The 17,536-nt window shown below is 43.4% G+C and overlaps 1 protein-coding gene and 2 long non-coding RNA genes across 3 annotated transcripts; 1 reads left to right on the top strand and 2 right to left on the bottom strand.

The window, feature by feature from the left end:
• Positions 1-7,788: 7,788 nt before the first annotated feature.
• On the bottom strand, positions 7,789-10,148 carry LOC140221272 (uncharacterized). The gene is made up of 2 exons (XR_011897016.1): positions 9,054-10,148; positions 7,789-8,425 (listed from the first exon to the last, which is right to left on the bottom strand). It is a non-coding gene; the product is annotated as an uncharacterized lncRNA (long non-coding RNA).
• Positions 10,149-11,383: 1,235 nt separating this feature from the next.
• Positions 11,384-12,835, top strand: LOC140221112 (uncharacterized). Its single transcript, XM_072290436.1, has 3 exons — positions 11,384-11,798; positions 12,256-12,383; positions 12,482-12,835. The coding sequence occupies exons 1-3, from the start codon at positions 11,384-11,386 to the stop codon at positions 12,833-12,835; spliced, it is 897 nt and encodes a 298-aa protein (XP_072146537.1).
• A 681-nt stretch (positions 12,836-13,516) lies between these two features.
• LOC117838011 (uncharacterized) lies at positions 13,517-15,160 on the bottom strand. The gene is made up of 3 exons (XR_011897015.1): positions 14,784-15,160; positions 13,955-14,081; positions 13,517-13,687 (listed from the first exon to the last, which is right to left on the bottom strand). It is a non-coding gene; the product is annotated as an uncharacterized lncRNA (long non-coding RNA).
• Positions 15,161-17,536: the final 2,376 nt, after the last annotated feature.

Raw genomic sequence — 17,536 nt, 5'->3', positions numbered from 1 at the left:
TGTGTGAGAGATGGAATTTTCATTGAGACACCACCTAAAGCACCCAAGAAAGCCATTTGGGTGGAAAAGCCAAACCACCTTAAGAACAAACTTGACACACTTCCAGAAATTGCTCCTAAAAAACCTCCACCAAAACCCCAAGACAAGCCACAACCTAGAGTGAATCCTCAGCCAAAACAGCCTGCTAGATTCCACTGTGAGTATTGCAAGAGATGGGGTCACCTTGAGGAGTTTTGCTTTCGCAAGAAGAAGGCTTTGAGGCATGAGCGTGAGTGGGGCAACAGGGACATGTACCACCCTTCTCATGGTGTACATGCGCCTAGAGCAGCTCCTCCACCTCGTCGTGTGGATAGTGTGCATTTTGCTCCTTCGCGTGTTTTTGCTAGGCATGCTCCTCGCCATGATCAATATGGCCCAGGACAATATGGCCGTGGCTTTGAGTCTCGGAGCTACAACGGACCACGTTTTCCCTCTAACGTTGGTCGTAGTCCTCCTGTGAGACGAGAGATGGTTGATTTTGATAACCCCACTCTTGAGCAAATGGTTCGACACTGGTATTCTACTTGTTTTTCTAACCCCAGTGTTGAGTCATTTGCTCATCCTTGGTCTCCCTTTGTTTGAGCAGGTCGGAGGCCTGGAGAACACGTGGCTTATTGATTCCGGTTGCTCTCGACACATGACCGGTGATCACAGATGGTTCTCCAGCCTCACCCCGGTGATGACCAAGGAGTACATCACTTTCGGGGATAATAGCAAAGGTAAGGTGTTGTCTGAAGGTGTTATCAAGGTGAGTGAGAATTTCATGCTCAAGCGAGTTGCTCTAGTTGATTCTCTTGGTTTCAATTTGCTCTCTGTGTCGCAGCTGCTTGATGATGGTTTTGAGGTCCGTTTTAAGCAAGGGACCTCAAGGATTTTAGACTCTCGAGGCGATCTTGTGTGTATGATCGTCCCCGAGGGTCAAGTGTTTCGAGTTGATTTTTCCAAGTCATTTGGTCTCTCTCGGTGTTTAGTGGCTGGCTCATCTTCTGAACTTTGGAAATGGCATAGGAGATTGGGTCATTTGAGTTTTGATTTGCTTTCCCACTTGAGTACTTTGGATCTTATTCGTGGTTTGCCCAAATTAAAGTTTGAGAAAGATCTTGTTTGTGCTCCCTGTCGACATGGGAAGATGGTTGCGGCTTCCCATCCACCTGTGAATCAGGTGATGACTGAACATCCAGGCGAGCTGTTGCATATGGATACTGTTGGTCCAGCTCGTGTTTGTTCAGTCGGTGGGAAGTGGTATGTGCTTGTGATCGTTGATGATTTTTTGAGGTATTCATGGGTTTTCTTCATGGAATCTAAGGATGAGGCATTTCCTTTTGTTCGAGATTTGATCTTGAGGTTGAGAAACGAGCGACCAAAAGATGCCATGAGAGCTATCCGCAGTGACAATGGCACAGAATTCAAGAACGCTCGTTTTAAATCCTTTTGCAATGATCTTGGTCTTGAACACCAATTTTCATCGCCTTATGTCCCTCCTCAGAATGGTGTTGTTGAACGGAAGAATCGGACCCTTTGTGAAATGGCTAGGACGATGCTTGATGAGCATAGGACTCCTAGAAAATTTTGGGCCGAAGCCGTCAACACTGCTTGCTATGTGTCCAATCGAATCTTTTTGCGAGCTTTCCTGAAGAAAACTTCTTATGAGCTGATGCATCGACGTTCCCCCAAAGTAAGTCACCTGAGGGTGTTTGGCTGCAAGTGTTTCATTCTCAAGCAAGGAAATTTGGATAAATTTGAGTCTCGTTCTACGGATGGGATTTTTCTTGGTTATGCTTCTCATAGTCGTGCTTATCGTGTGCTTAACCTTGAAACTAACCGGATCGTGGAAACTTGTGAGATTACATTCGATGAAACTATGCCTTGCACAACTCCTGTCTTTGAAGTTGCAGGTGAACATGAAATGGGGCAAAGCATATTTGAGGAAGAGGAAGAGCGTGTAGATGGTGGTGAGGAAGAGGATGATGAGATTGACCGAGCTCCAGCTATTGCACCTGTACCTTCTACTTCGACTACGAGAGTTGATGGCCCTACCTCTACTTCCACTACTTCAAGCCATCAACCAGTTCCACTACAGGATGAAGAAGAAGAAGATCAGAGTGATCTAGTTGCTGTTGAGGGGGAGACGACTTCAGAGCGAGAGGCTCCACGGCACATTCAGCGTCGTCATCCTCCACAACAGATGATCGGTAACTTACATGAACGCACCACTAGGCACAGCTCTAGGCAGATTTCACACTTTGCACATTCTGCATTTGTTGCCTCTTTCGAACCCTGAGATATTGGACATGCTTTATCTGATTCAAATTGGGTTAATGCCATGCATGAGGAGTTGGAGAACTTTGAGCGAAACAGGGTTTGGGTTTTAGTTGAACCACCTCCAAATTGCCATCCTATAAGAACAAAATGGGTTTTCAAAAACAAACAAGGTGAGGATGGGTTGATTGTGAGAAACAAAGCGAGGTTGGTTGCCCAAGGTTTTAGCCAAAAAGAGGGGATAGATTATGAGGAAACCTTTGCCCCTGTTGCCCGTTTGGAAGCAATTAGAATCCTTCTGGCCTTCTCTGTGGCTAAAGGTTTTAAGCTCTTCCAAATGGATGTGAAAAGTGCCTTCCTAAATGGTTTCATAGAGGAGGAAGTGTATGTGAAACAACCCCCTGGTTTTGAGAGTCCTAAATATCCTGATCGTGTTTTCAAACTCCAGAAAGCTCTCTATGGCCTAAAACAAGCACCCCGAGCGTGGTATGCTAGATTGAAATCCTTTTTGCTTGGGAATGGGTTTGAAATGGGATCAGTTGATAAAACACTCTTTGTCCTCAAGCAAGGCAATGATTTATTGATTATTCAGATATACGTGGATGATATTATCTTTGGTGGTTCTTCTCATGCTTTGGTTGCCAAGTTTGCAGATGACATGAGCAGGGAGTTCGAGATGTCGATGATGGGTGAGTTGACCTTCTTCCTCGGGCTACAGATCAAGCAAAGCAAGGAAGGAACCTTCGTGCACCAAGGGAAGTACACGAAGGACGTGTTGAGGAAGTTTGACATGGCTGATGCTAAGCCACTCTCCACACCCATGGGGACGACGACAGCACTAGATGCAGATGAAGATGGCGAACCGGTGGACCAAAAGGAGTACAGAAGCATGATCGGCTCCCTCTTGTACCTGACGGCAACGAGGCCGGACATACACTTCGCCGTGTGTCTGTGCGCTCGTTTTCAAGCTTCACCGAGGACATCTCACCGTCAAGCAATGAAGAGGATCATGAGGTATCTCCGCTTTACCCCTGAGTTCGGTTTGTGGTATTCTGCCTCCTCGACACTCACGCTCCGGGGATACTCCGATGCGGACTTTGCTGGGTGTCGCTTGGATCGCAAGTCTACCTCGGGTACTTGCCAGTTTCTCGGTTCATCTTTGGTCTCTTGGTCTTCTCGCAAACAATCTAGTGTTGCTCAGTCTACCACCGAAGCTGAGTATGTTGCTGCTGCTAGCTGTTGTTCTCAGCTGCTTTGGATGATTTCCACTTTGAGAGACTTTGGTTTGGATTTTACTCGTGTACCTCTTCTTTGTGACAGCACGAGTGCCATTAGTGTAGCCAAGAACCCCGTTCTCCACTCAAAAACTAAACACATTGATGTGAGATATCATTTTCTGAGAGATCATGTTGAGAAAGGGGATATTGACCTTGGTTGTGTTGCTACCCAAAACCAACTCGCGGACATTTTCACCAAACTCCTGGATCAAGCCAATTTTGCTCATTTGCGTGGGGAGTTGGGTGTTTGCTTTCCTTTCTGAGTTGGGTTTTTGGAGCCTCTCTTGTATTATACTTGTATCATTTTTGTACAAAACATGGTAGGATAGTCACTTGTTCATGATAGCTTTGAGTTCTTCATGTATATCTTATCATGCTATCTTTTGTGATATATTGTGGTGGATGATACATATGAACATCTTGTCATGCTTTACCTTAGTTCACATTTGGGTATGGCATGTTGTTCATCTGTATCATTTTAGCTTAGTTTCCATGCATTTTGTATCATATTGCATTTTGTATCATGTTGCACTAGATGAGCTTCTCCTATATATCTTGTGTACTCCCTTATGCTACTTGTGAGGTAGTGCTGTGGTTGGTGATTTTGATGCAATGTACAGTTATGCTCTTGATGATATTGTATACTTGTTGAGATAACTGTTTTTGAAATTCAATGCTAAATTCTACCCTATTAACTTACTTATCACCCATGAGTAGATGCTTAGTTATGGTTTGCCCTTGGTTGAATATCAGTTCCATATCTAGCTTATGTTTGGAATTCATGTTCTTTTCAATTGGGTCAAAGATCTAGGTATCATTGCAAATGTTTAGCCCATGATGCACCCCTTGGGGAAGCATGGCTTCTTTGTGCCGCAAAGGCACTTCATGTATTTTGTTTTGTGTGAATACTGAAAAAATATGCTGAAAACTTCATAAATTCACCAAGTTTTTGTGCTTAATGTGATATTATTGCTTGCTTAGTTGTTACAAGATGTCTACCAAAAGAAGTAGACACTTGGTTTCAACAAGCTTTAAACATGACTTGTGATGCATATGTGGGCGTTTGCAATGATCTCTTGTTGAGAATGGATTTTCCTAGTATGAGCTCTTGATGGACTAGTCTATTCTTGCTTGGGTGATTCTTAACTATGTGAATGCTCATGTGGTGATATTTTTATATATTGCTAAAACTTGATACTTGCTTCACCTCCACTATTGTAACTTGATATCATCTTGTTGGCGATGCTATTGTTTCTTATGATCTATCAAGCTTTATCTCCCTAGTAGCCTTTGAGAGTGCATTGTGATATATTTGAGAAGCTTGTTAGGTTCTGCATTTCCATGGCATGCACTTTGTCCTTTCATGCTTTTCTTGATGGTTGCATTGTCAACAAGGGGGAGACTTTGCATGTATGCATGATTTCAGGGGGAGTGCGTATGTTCAGGGGGAGTAGTTATGAGTTGTTATACTCTTGTTATGCTCTTATGCCCTTGTACCGGTCGCGTTGAGCTGTTTACCTCTTCTTGAGGAGCCGGTTTTGATTTGAGTTTGGATTTTCATGTGATTGGTGTTGAGCCCAGTTTCTGCCTCTTCTTGAGGGATCACATGATTTTGTCTCAGTTGTGTAGAGCCGTTGCCCTTATCTTAGGGGACTGAGACTTTTCTATTTTGAGTTTCTTGTTTTTCTGTTTCAATACTATGAATTTGTGGGGTGTTGTCAATGCACTCATCAAGGGGGAGATTGAGGACCAATGGTGGTCACCCTTGGATGATGAGTGATTGACAACGTTGTGTTGGTTTGATGTTGCTCTTGGCTTGTGATGTGCAGGTGTAGGATGCGACGTGGCGGTCGACGGCGTGCGGTGAAGGTCAAGCGAAAGGTTCATGTCGATGGACCAAGGGCGGTGAAGGATGAACGCGAGTAGGCTTGGACCGATGGACCCGAGGAGTCCGGGCGAAGTCACGGCGATCCACATGGTGCACGGAATGGTGAGAGGGCATGACAGGTTGGAGACGGCGTCGGTCGAGTCAAGCGGGAGGCTTGGCGGAGGCCGGACACGCGTCAATGGACGGTTTGGGTGGTTTGGGCCTCAAAACCACCGCGCAGGCAGGTTTCCCGGTTTGGGCCTCAAAACCGGGGGCGAGCCCGGTGCGGCCGGAGCTTCGAGAAGGAGGGCACGTGGCGTCATCGCGAAGCTTGCGTCGAGGCGAAGCAAAGTCGTGAAGACGGCGTGTCCATCCGATGTGCGGATAAAAACTTGGACCAAAATGCCCCTGCGTGGGTAGTTATCTTAGTTGTAGCTGTAGGGGTATTATAGTCTTTTGTCCTGGACTATAAATAGGGATGGGGGGCTGGTTATTTCAGCACCTCTTTGCTTAGCAACTCATTATCTATTTGCTTAGAGGCTAGCCATGTGCTTAAAGTGAGAGGAGAGAGGGAGATTAGAGAGTGATTACTCTTTTCTCTTGATTTCTTCATCTTTAGTGGGTGGATGAAGGGAGGAGGCTAGTCCTCATCTTGTATAGAAGATGTTCTCGTGATTTAGCTTTGTTTGTTGTCTCAAATCGTGCTAAATCTTTATTTCCCGAGCGTTTTTCTTTTTCCCTATTTTCGGAGCTATTTTTGGGGAATTTTTGTTCATCATGTTTGCGCCCGAATCTCGTGGTTTTGGTTGAAGAGAAATGTTGCTACGACCTTAGGGAGCATCTTTGATATGATCTCTCTCCAAATCCCACATGGATTCGGCCGGATTTTGAGTTTTTCCCAAATCGTGTTCCTTGCGTAGGGTTTCGGTTTTTCTCCAAATCCGCGATGAATACTTGAGCGTTTTGAGATCTTTCTCATGGATCTATTTGCTCTTGGGGTATTGCATCCTTGTCTCAAGTTTCGTGTCGAATCGTGGAGTATTGAGAAAGGAATTTTGAATTGAAGTGTGACCGGCGTTCTTCGTGTTCTTGGTTTTTCGTTCTCTGTTCATGCGCGCAGGTGCTTCAGGCGTCGAGGGGAGCAGCAAGCGAATCAAACCAGCACGTGAGGGAGCAGTAGGCCGGCTCGGTGCGTCGCGGCCCAGCAGCTCAAGGCAGGCCAACAACAGCACCATCGCAGGCCGCGGCCCAAGAGGATTCAACCAGCAGGTAGCCCAGGCAGCGGATCTGTTGCAGCTCAGTTGCGCCATCAAGCAAGTCCAACACCAGGCACGTGCACCAACGCAGGCAGCAGCAGCTTCCACGCACGGCCCAAGCAAGGAACTTAGCCCAGGCAACCGTCCAGCAAATCGCGAGCTCCAAGGCAAATTCACACGCACAGGCCCAGCTTCATCTTGGACAGCACCGTGAGCTTTTATTGTTCTTTTATTTATAGCAAATAGTTAATCACTACTTGTTTAGCTACTTTCCATGAAATATCTTTTGCTAATCAAGTCTAGTGGTTAATTATTTTGTTCTCTCATTAGCTAATCACGCCTAGCATTTTGGATTAATTTTTTTTTCTTGCATGCTTAGTTGAGTGATTAGCTAGTAGTGATCTTGGTTAATCATATTTTTGAGCAAACTTGTTAGAGTCATTTTATGTCTTGCTTCCGTTATATCCTGAACGTGTCAAATCGTTCCTAGGGTGAGCTTGTCACGAGTTGACTTGTGTCATCTTGACGATACGACGCGCAGTGTGCTTTGGGGTTGCATTTGGGACATAGGCCTTGTTTTCGTTGAGAATTTTTATAGGCTCCCATTCACCCCCCTCTGGTCGCCCCTTCGATCCTTGTTCAAGTACAGAAGTTGCAGGACAAATAAGTTAAATGTGCGTTTTCAGAAAACATAAAACTATTTTTTTTCTAAATCCTAACACAAACCAGGTTAAAATGTAACAATACTTGAGACTTTATGCAACGATACACTTTATGCAACTATGGCAACCTTTTCAGTTGAACTGCTACATCACCCTTTAAACTTATTTAAAAATTGGTTGATTGAAACTGGGCTATAGTTCATGAGATTTTTTATGAAGTATAAGGCATTCGTTTTCGATAGTCATCAATATAGGATCATACAACCATGCAGCATTCAAAACAAACTGATCGAGTGAGACCAGTTTGCAATCATGAACCACCCTGATTAATCTGAATCCATCAGCACATGTGCAGGATTTGAAGACTTGGCGCACCAGAGCAAAGTGATATATATAACAGAAATTGAGCATGTGTTCACCACACAATATTTGCATAATCCCAACTTTACTATCGTCCGACATAATATTACTCCACATGCCGATAAAGTGTACACATTCTGCATGGCATGCGTTCATCTCAACCATTATATTATATGATCATGAAAAGCCAATAATAATACTACCGTATATAGCAATCCTGTATAAGCATCAAAGACACCATTCCTAGGTTTGCAAAGGCATTGTTCCTAAAATTATCAAAAGGTCTAACCGTCATTGGATGACCCAGTTATAGTTATATCTGCCTTCAGAACACAGTTCGATCCCAGAAGATAACCTCTGGATGGGTCCTTGAATGTCTTGAGTCGAATAAAGTTGGACCATCCCCAGCCAGCTTTGTCTCCAGCTGCGAACACGAAGCGACCTACAATTGATATGAAGTAGGGTCGTTACCAAAGAGGAGTTAGGACTGTCAGTCTGACACTATTTCAATCAATTTCACAACACGCTGGCTTGTAGATTTTACGGGTGAAGTGTTTCCCATGCTTCACGTCCAGGATGGATAGGGTCAGTTCAATCATCATCCCAGACTTAGGATCAGGGAGCTCCTTTGGATCATGAAGGTGTAAAAACAGAGAAAGTGACTTGGTACTGTACTTATCACCAAGTGGATACATGTTGACATACCTGAAACATAATGAAAACAATCTGTTATGACCATTCATACTTAACCAGAAAAGATGAACAAAATTTGATTCTGGGTTCATAACCAGAAAAGATGAACAAAATTTGATTCTGGGTTCATCGCAAGAAAAAGTATATTTAGTTCAATTAACAGATTGGAATGAATCATGGCATGCTCGAAGACAAACACGCAATAGAGCTGTTTGGCACCATGTTTAGAGATGACACCCTAGATAATTTAATGGGGATATGAGATAATTAATGAGAATAAAATCGCAACAAGGGAGCTTGTGTGGGAGCACGAAACCAGTACATAGAAGAATTGACCACGGAAAAGACACCCCCTTGGCTCTGTCTTAAAACAGGATAATACCAAACCCTTTAGGGAGGTACTATTCACATGACCTGAGATCACCCAGGTCCAAGTCCAGGCATCCTCAACTGAAGGCTAGCTCTACCAGCTGCCCAGTTGTGGCATGAACAATTTCTAGTGCTTCTAGCCTTCTGGGTGGCACAAACTGATAAATTTTTCAATACATTAAGTTGAAGGATACTTGCACACTGAAATGACTAATAGCATATGCACATGATGAAATGAATCAATTGTATTGAAACAATTGAAGAAGCACACCATTTATGTCCTCCAACTTCAAATGCAGGAGAGTTGACTAGGAGCTTCAAGTCAAGGTAATTGCTCATCGTCCAGGTATAGGTCCCTCTGATGAATTCTTTCTTCTGGAGGAAGAGGTTCTGAACCGTGATATGCTTCTTTGAAATCACAAGAGGCTTCTTTTCAGGAGAAAAGACATTCGCTTTTAATATTCTTACACCAACGACACAGCTATCATCAACCAGATAATCAGATGATTTCAGTACTTCGAGAGGAATCAAGCACATTTTCTTTGAGTGCGTCTTCTTCACAGTGGAACTGCAGCTATCTGCTCAGAGGTAAAAGGTGGAGCTGTAGCCCAATCACAGCTCTACTTGCTTGTACCTCTAGTTAATAATTTATTTTAGAAAACCAACTTATTCAGGGCTAGCGTTTGTGCACTGAAAGCACAGAATGATAAATATAAGAGTGGCATATATATGTATTCACAATTGTTGATCAAACTAGACGTACCAAAACATAAAGTTGGAGGCAAACAGAGAAGACAGTTTAAAGTCAAGAATAGTGTGAAAATAAAAAAATAATTAATAATTTGAGAAATATTTGACCATGTACCAAATTGGATACACATTGAGTTGCAATAATAGAAGTTTCACATGATGTTCAATGTATTCACATGAAGTTTCACAGGAGTGTTGCTCAAGCTTAGGAATAAGGAATTCCAGTTGTAATAAGACAGATGTGCTTGAAAACCAAGCTCAGTATACTACCTTTGCCCCCATAATAGGTTCCATTAGAGTGGTTGTACACTGACAACTCGAACAATGCATTCATGGTGTGGCCTGGCTTGAAGCTTACTCGGCTTAGAAAGAGTTGAAGAGCAACGTATGGAATTCCATCACCAGATCTTTTATGTGCTGGAGTCACTTTCAGGAACATGATAAATGAATTAATTAGCAGACCACCAACTCAGACTAGACTTCAAGGCTGAAGTAAGAAAAAGACATACCATTTATATCCACAGCAGTGAAAACGAGTAGAGTTGGCTGGTGTAGCCCCCCTCTCAAGTAGAGCAGAGAAGCCATACACCTTCCATTTGAAAGATGGATCATGGATCTTTTCTGGTCGTACAGGAGCTGAAATTAGCACAAAAGCAATTAAATAAAATTATAAAAGATGAAGCTAAAAGGATAGATTATGTGCTATGAGAAGATTAAGGTGTATGTTTGAAATTCTAAATAAACAAAATACAAATTCATAAAGAGGACATGGAAAAAAAAAAGAATAGTTCTCCATATAGAGAAAATTACATAACATTCAGTTTCAAACTATATGAATCAAACAGGTAACACAACGATGTTTGAAGATTGGTAATTTCAACAAGCAGAAGTAAAATATGGATGAAATCTGCTTTTGCATCAGTTTAAAAAAAATGCTTTTGCATAGCATAGTACAATAATGCTTCTACGTAAAAAAATAACCAATAAGAGGAGTCAAGCATTTTTCCCCTATATGCAGCCCAGTTATAGTTTATTGCCAATAAGAAATAATACAAGCCATTATTCACTTTTGACATTCTGTAACGTGGATCGCACATAACTAGAACTGATAGGAGGTAGTTGTATTAATAAGACCAAGCTGCTATTTCCTTTTCAGTGCTGCTAGCGCCCGGATGTTTCCCATCGGACGCTCCAATGTAACATTAAAAATTACCTAATGCAACATTAGCGGTCACCATTTGCAACATGAAAAAATAATGTGTAAAAATGGCTACGTCATCCGACTCCGGGATACCAAATTCCCGCCACAACATAAACACTATGTTTCATGCAGCATTCACTGTGAAATATGCAGAAACAATAGTTGCAATATCGATGCTTAACTATTGCAACATATGTCGAGCGTCCAATTCTTTCAAGATTCCGAACGTATGTTCTATAGCATTATTGTTTCCTTTTCTATGTAAAAAAACAAAAAACAGACCTCAATGGAAATTAGGAGAATTAGAGTTCCATGTTTGCCAGACCTTTCCATAGAAGGATTTATCCCAATTTCATATTATATAGTTGAACTCATAGAAGGAACTATCTGAATCTATCTAAATCGAGCTTGTTCAAGCGGTGAGACATTGGTGACCCTATCTCTGGACACAGCACTTCAAAGTTCGGACTGATCACTTCAGCCTCAAGTACTTGCTGGATCAGCGCCTATCTACAATTCTGCAACATACTTGGGTTAGCAAGCTCTTTGGCTATGTGTTCACAGTGGAATACTGCCCAGGCAAGCAAAATCGAGCAGCTGATGCTCTATCTCTTTGTGATGAAGACACCGCTGCACAACAGGCTCTGACCATGTCACGGCCTGATTTCAAACTCTTCAATGATTTCAAGATGGAAGCTGACACCTTGCCGGAGATCATCGCCAAGCGCAGAGAAATCGATGAGGGTACGGCTGGTGCTGCCTGGACAGTGGTGGACGACTTTGTTATGAACCATGGCCGCATCTTTGTGCCTTCTTCGTCTAGTCTATGGCCACAGATTTTGGAAGCAGCACATGGCACCAGACATGAGGGAGTTCAGAAGACCTTGCAGCGATTACAGGCATCCTTCTACACACCGGGTGCAGCGAAGCTTGTCCGCCAGTTCGTGCAGGACTGTTTAGTCTGTCAGCGCAACAAAACGGAGCACCTCCACCCTGCCGGTTTGCTGCAACCCCTTGATGTTCCCTCTTCCGTCTGGAGTGATATTGCAATGGACTTTGTGGAAGGTTTTCCTCGGGCAGGAGGCAAGTCTGTGGTTCTCACAGTTGTCGACCGTTTCTCCAAAATGGCGCATTTCATTTCTTTGGGCATCCGTACACGGCTTTGATTGTGGCTCAAGCTTTCTTTGATGCAATTGTCTGTCTACATGGGCTGCCCTGCTCTATTGTGAGTGATCGTGATCCTGTGTTTACCAACTCCTTATGGATCGATCTCTTTTCCCTTGCTGGTGTGAAACTTCACCTCAGTTCTGCCTTCCGTCCTCAGATAGATGGACAATCTGAAGTAATCGGATTATTGGGGTCTATTTGCATTGTTTGGTTGGTGACCGTCCCCGTAATTGGCTTCAGTGGTTGCCTTGGGCGGAGTACTGCTATAATACATCCTATTAGACCTCCTTGCAGACTACCTTGTTTTGCGTGGTATATGGACGTGACCCCCCTTCACTTCTGTCCTATGAGCCAGGCTTAGCTTGGGTGGCTTCACTGGACAAACAGTTGCAAAAGCGGGATGAATTCTTGGCTGAAATTAGGGAACGCCTCCTTCAAGCTCAGGTTCACATGAAAGCTACATATGACAAGGATCAGTTGTGGGTGATTGGGCGTGGCTTCACCTTCATCAATGTTCTGTTGTTGGAATCACTACTAGGTCAAACCAAAAATTAGCAACATGATACTATGGTCCATTTCAGGTGCTGGAACGGATTGATTCAGTGGCTTATCGCTTGTTGCTACCTCCCAAGGCTCGGATTCATGATGTTTTCCATGTCGCCTTCCTCAAGAAACACTATGGGGAGCCTCCTGTGGATGTTGTTCCTTTACCAGCAATTGCACATGGTTGTGCTTTGCCTACTCCTTTGGCGATTGTTCGTGCTCGTCCTCTTCATAACTCTTGGGACCTTCTCGTCCAATGGGTTGGCCATGACCCAGCTGAAGCTACATGGGAGTTACTGGAGGACTTCAAGGAGCGATATCCGACGTTCCAGCTTGAGGACAAGCTGTTTTCCCAGGGTGGCATTAGTGTCATGGACAACTTCTTTGGTTAGAAATTCCATCATAGAAAGAAGAGTCCAGCCACGACAGGAGTTAGTAGTTAAATTCTAGTTGGATAAGTATATCTTAGATTGGTTTGGAGTCTGTTAGTATTCGGTTTGGAGTCAATTATTTGGCCGGCCCTATATATATGAGTCTGGTGGCTCATTTGTAATTAAGCATAAAGTAGTTGGCAAATCTCAAAGCCTCCAGTGAGAGGGTGAGAACCAATCTGCTATCTGCCATCATAGTCATCAATATAGCCATATCAAAACATGTATGCAGGGCTACCTTTTGTGAAGTGCAAATACTGAATGAAAATAGTAAGAGTGGCATGGTTATGTTCTCGGATATTGATCAAACAAGAATATAATATCAAGTGAACGAAATAGTGTGAAAATATAAAAGACAATGTGGCAAGTATTTGATCATTTTTTTCTTGAACACACATGAGAGTTGCGTACATTATATTAAGAAGAAGAAAGGGTTTGAAAACCCATACAACACCACACATGTGTGACAAGTATTTGATCATATATTAAACTCTATAAAGATTGAGTTGCAATGGTAAATTGTTATATGATGCTCAGTAGTTCCAAGTTCGGGGAGTTATTGCTGAAGCTTATAAAGCATGGAGGAATAAGAACTCCAATGTGTAATCAAATGAATGTACTTGAAATAGTAAGTTCAGTCTAACTACCTTTACATCCACGATAAGTCCCTTTTGAGTGGTTGTACATTGACAACTCGAACACTGCACTCAAGGTGCAATCTGGCTTAAGGTGTTTCGGTCTACAGAAAGGCAAAGAGCAACGAATGGAGTCTCATCACCAGATCTTTTATGCACTGGGCTCACTTGCAGGAACCTGTTAAATGAATTAATGGGCAGATGAACAACTCAGACTAGGAAGTCAAGAGTGAAGAAAATGAATGGATTTTCTTCAGAAATGTGATTGCTTCTAACTTCATAGAACATCATTTGTGACTACGTGACAGCTAATATTTTTTTCTTGAACAATCTAATCAATATTTTTGATAGACAACTATTTTAATCTCCTCAAACATACGAAATGAGATTGAGTATTGCATCATGTCTGCTAGATATAGAGTCATTTTGGGATTATGATACATACCAACTGTATCCACAGCAGTGAAAAAGAGCAGAATAAGCTGGTACAGCCCCCCTATCAAGTAAAGCTGAGAAGCCGTAAAACTTCCATTTGAAAGCTGGATCATGGGTCTTTCTCAGCAGTGCAGGAGCTGAAAGTTACAAGAACAATTAAGTGGAGTTTGAGGAAGACAGGGAACGTGAAACTCCAAATTAGAAACTTCATGAAAAGGACATGGAAAGCAGCAGAATAGTTCTGTATAATCTATTATAGAGGGAATAATACTGCATTCGACCTCCAACTGTCTGGATCAAAATATCTAGCAGACTTACTTATGACAAATGACTCAGTTTACGTGATAATTGATTACTTGACCAAACAGGAGTAAAAACCAATGGAAGTCTGCTTTTGCATATCTTAGCACATGATACACTCACTGCTCTTTCTTTACACTCCATAGATAAGAGGAGAAGTGGAAAGTCAAGCACTTTATTTTCTTTGCACCGATGAATCGGTTTAAATCCACAATAAATCTTCAAAGCAATAGCACACAATACATGCCGCTATTCATATTCTACATAACGTAACATGGATCACACAGCATCATAACTGGTAGTGCACCAAACCAAAAATCAACTGTCAACTGGAATAAAATTTGGAGATCGAAAGTTCCATTTTTGCTCGACTTTTGTTTATTCTAAGGGATTATCTTAATTTCATCAAGAATAAGGTCATGTAAGGAGGTATCTAAATCCAAATACAAACCAACCAGCACCACTAACTAAAAGTAGTAATCAATGTTCTAGCAGAATATTTTAATCAACAAGCAAAAGAAGCTCAACTGAATCCTTACAGGCACCAGTGATGCAAGAGTTGCCCATGGCTCTACCACTTCCTCTGCCCAGGAATCCTCTGCAAGTGAAAACAATCATGATGCCAATATGCCTATGTTAGATTGATCTCCTCCCCAATGGGCCTAAAGGCCCATCGGGACCCTGATCCGCGCCCTGATCGGGGGCGCCCACCCTAGCATTGGGTGGTGGACCCCTGTCGTGTTGCGCTATATAAATAGGGTAGGGGCCACGGCTCGGCTCATGAGGTTCGCCGCTGCCAGCCGCCCCACCGACACACCTACCGATCTAGGTCTTGCTCAGTAGCGACGGGAAGCACCACCGCCGCCGCGCCGGCAACGCAACTACACTACGCGTCGCTGCCTTGCGCAGATCTTCAACGACAGAACCCGCGATGGCCAGCAGCTCTGCTGCTTCCACCCCTAGGGGTGAAGGTACCCCTGCCTCTCTCTCTCTCCCTCTCGGTTAATACTAGAACGTCATGAACTCTTGTCAATCCCATGAATCCTGGCTAGATGTGTATCTAGAAGTTCTAGATTCTAACCTAGGAGCCTAAGCAAATGATGCAGAGTTAAGAACCAAGAAATTTTTACCTCACAAAAAAAGAACCAAGAAATTATTCCCCTTGCAAGAAGCGAAATCCTACACAAAAGATTACCAGACACAAGAAATTCTTGCAAAAAGGAGAGAGAGAGAGAGGCCGGGAGGTAAAACCCCATTCCACAAACAAACAGGCAGGTCAAAAGTTGAAAAGAAACGAACTTTACCCTAGAAAACGAAGAAACCACTCTTGCCAATAAAGCTAAGAACTCCCGTTGCAGAGAAGCCTCAAACAACCCAGGAACACTGGATCGGGCTACACCAGAAAGGCAGAAACCCATAAGTCCCTTCCTCCCGTAATCCCGTTTCCCCTCTGTATTTTACAGATCATGATCGCAGAACAAGCTAAACCAAAGGAGCAGACTTTGCTACGAATCGAGAGAAGAATCGAAGAGAAAGGGAGGGGGATCTGGGAGAGACTGAGCAGACGCACCTTCCGCGGCGCAGTTTGCCGCACTTGCGAGTGGCAAGGGGTTTTTGGAAGCGTCCTGGGGAAGAAAGTGAGGTGGCTATGCCTTTTTCAATGGGCAGAAGCAGAACCGTCGTGAACAGGGTAGGGGTAGAAATGGCATTCCGCGTGAAATCGTGCTCCGGTTGGTTTCAAGAGCTTTAAGACTTGGTGATTGATGATCCTCGTGATTTCAAGTGCTCCGGTGGATGTTTTTCTATGATAATTGGTTATGTGTGCAATACTGTTTTGGGTTCTCTAGTGCAAATAAATACTAGAATGCGATCGTTTTTGTGTGCACGTACGAATGACGTAACTAGATTCACACGGATATGCGAGCGAGAGAACGAAGCACTTGTGGCAAGACGAAGGCATCCACCGGGTTCACACGGGTTTCTGGCCGGCACTAACCATGAAAAGAAAGGCGCTTCACACTAAGGTTGCGCAATCCACAACACAGGAAAGGGAGTGCTCACTGCTCAAGCCTTTCTACTTTTCTCATGCTTCAGTTCGGAGTACCCGATCGCAGAACAAAGCTTTACCAAAGCAAGGGATTTCCTAGGGATCGGAAAGGAAACGGTCAGAAACACCAGGATTCAAGGGGAATTGTGCGCAGCTGCACGCACCTCGCAGATCGCAATGCTTCCTTAGCGGAGTTCTGGGGTGCTTGGAGCTGGAGGGTGGAGGAAGGCCCTAGGCCGCTAGGGGAATTGGGGTTTTGTGCAGGTGCAAGAGCAAGTGAAGCTTGAAAAAAGAAGGCACTCGGTCTCCCTGGTGAGGAAAAGGGAGGGGCAAAAATGACAATCCGTGTGAAACTGTGCACCTGGAGACATGTGGGCACGTGGCAAAGGTATTAGATGTGGAAGACTAATTTGAGCAGCAGGATATAAAGACTAAAATCACAACAATGTACCTGTCATGAGTGCCCAAGCGGGAGTCACGTTGTAATAAACTAATTTTTCTTAATACAATGATATACAGCTCTCCTGCTTACTCTCGAGAGGCACCTTTTTTATTCATGGCTCACGGCTCACGAGAAATTCACTTTTTTTCAATGTTTCTCAATGTACTTAGTTTTTTCAAGAAGATTTTTCAGAAACATTCCATAAAACTTTTCTGTTATGGAAATTTTTCCCCCAAAAATTCTGAAAATGTTTTTCAACAAACTTGTCCGGAAACGTTTGCTAAGGATATTTTCTGGAAATGTTTTTTAAACACTTTCATGTAGAAATTTCTGAATTACTTTAAAAATATGTATCTAGAAAATGTCTAAGAAAAACTTTATGCTCTACATGCTTTCTCATTTATGTAAAATACAAAGAAGGTCCAAGTGAGAAAAAAAAACAACTATACTTAGCTGAGATTGGATGGTTGGAAGGGGCCAGGACTTTTGACTCCTAGCTTGCATCAGCTAGATAGGGCCAGTTTGGTCGGACTTCGCTAGCTCCGGCTCCAGCCACTATAGGTGGCAGAGGGAGGTGGAGCCGGTTTGTGGCTCCACCGGCTCCTTCGGCGGCTGTGAGGGGGAGAAGGAGAGAGAAAAGGAGCTTCTGTAAACAATGTTTGCACAATGGATGAACAGTGACCGGTGAGAAGGAGCCGGAGTTAGGAGGAGCTCCTCCAAACGTGCCATAGTTGGTTCCAACTGTGTTTCAAGAAAGGCATATTCCATGCCAAATCTTTGCCTTTAGAAAATGAAAACACACT

Source organism: Setaria viridis, chromosome 9 (assembly GCF_005286985.2).
Source record: "Setaria viridis chromosome 9, Setaria_viridis_v4.0, whole genome shotgun sequence".
Classification (NCBI taxonomy): Eukaryota; Viridiplantae; Streptophyta; class Magnoliopsida; order Poales; family Poaceae; genus Setaria; species Setaria viridis.
Note: the sequence above shows the minus strand (reverse complement) of the source record. Positions and strands in the feature narration are given on the sequence as shown.

Excerpts from the sequence above, each read along its gene's own strand:
- LOC140221112 (XM_072290436.1), top strand. The coding sequence starts at position 11,384 with ATGTCACGGCCTGATTTCAAACTCTTCAATGATTTCAAGATGGAAGCT. Across the intron at positions 11,799-12,255 it reads TGCAATGGACTTTGTGGAAG|GCTTAGCTTGGGTGGCTTCA; the intron begins GTTTTCCTCGGG and ends CCTATGAGCCAG. Across the intron at positions 12,384-12,481 it reads ATGACAAGGATCAGTTGTGG|GTGCTGGAACGGATTGATTC; the intron begins GTGATTGGGCGT and ends GGTCCATTTCAG.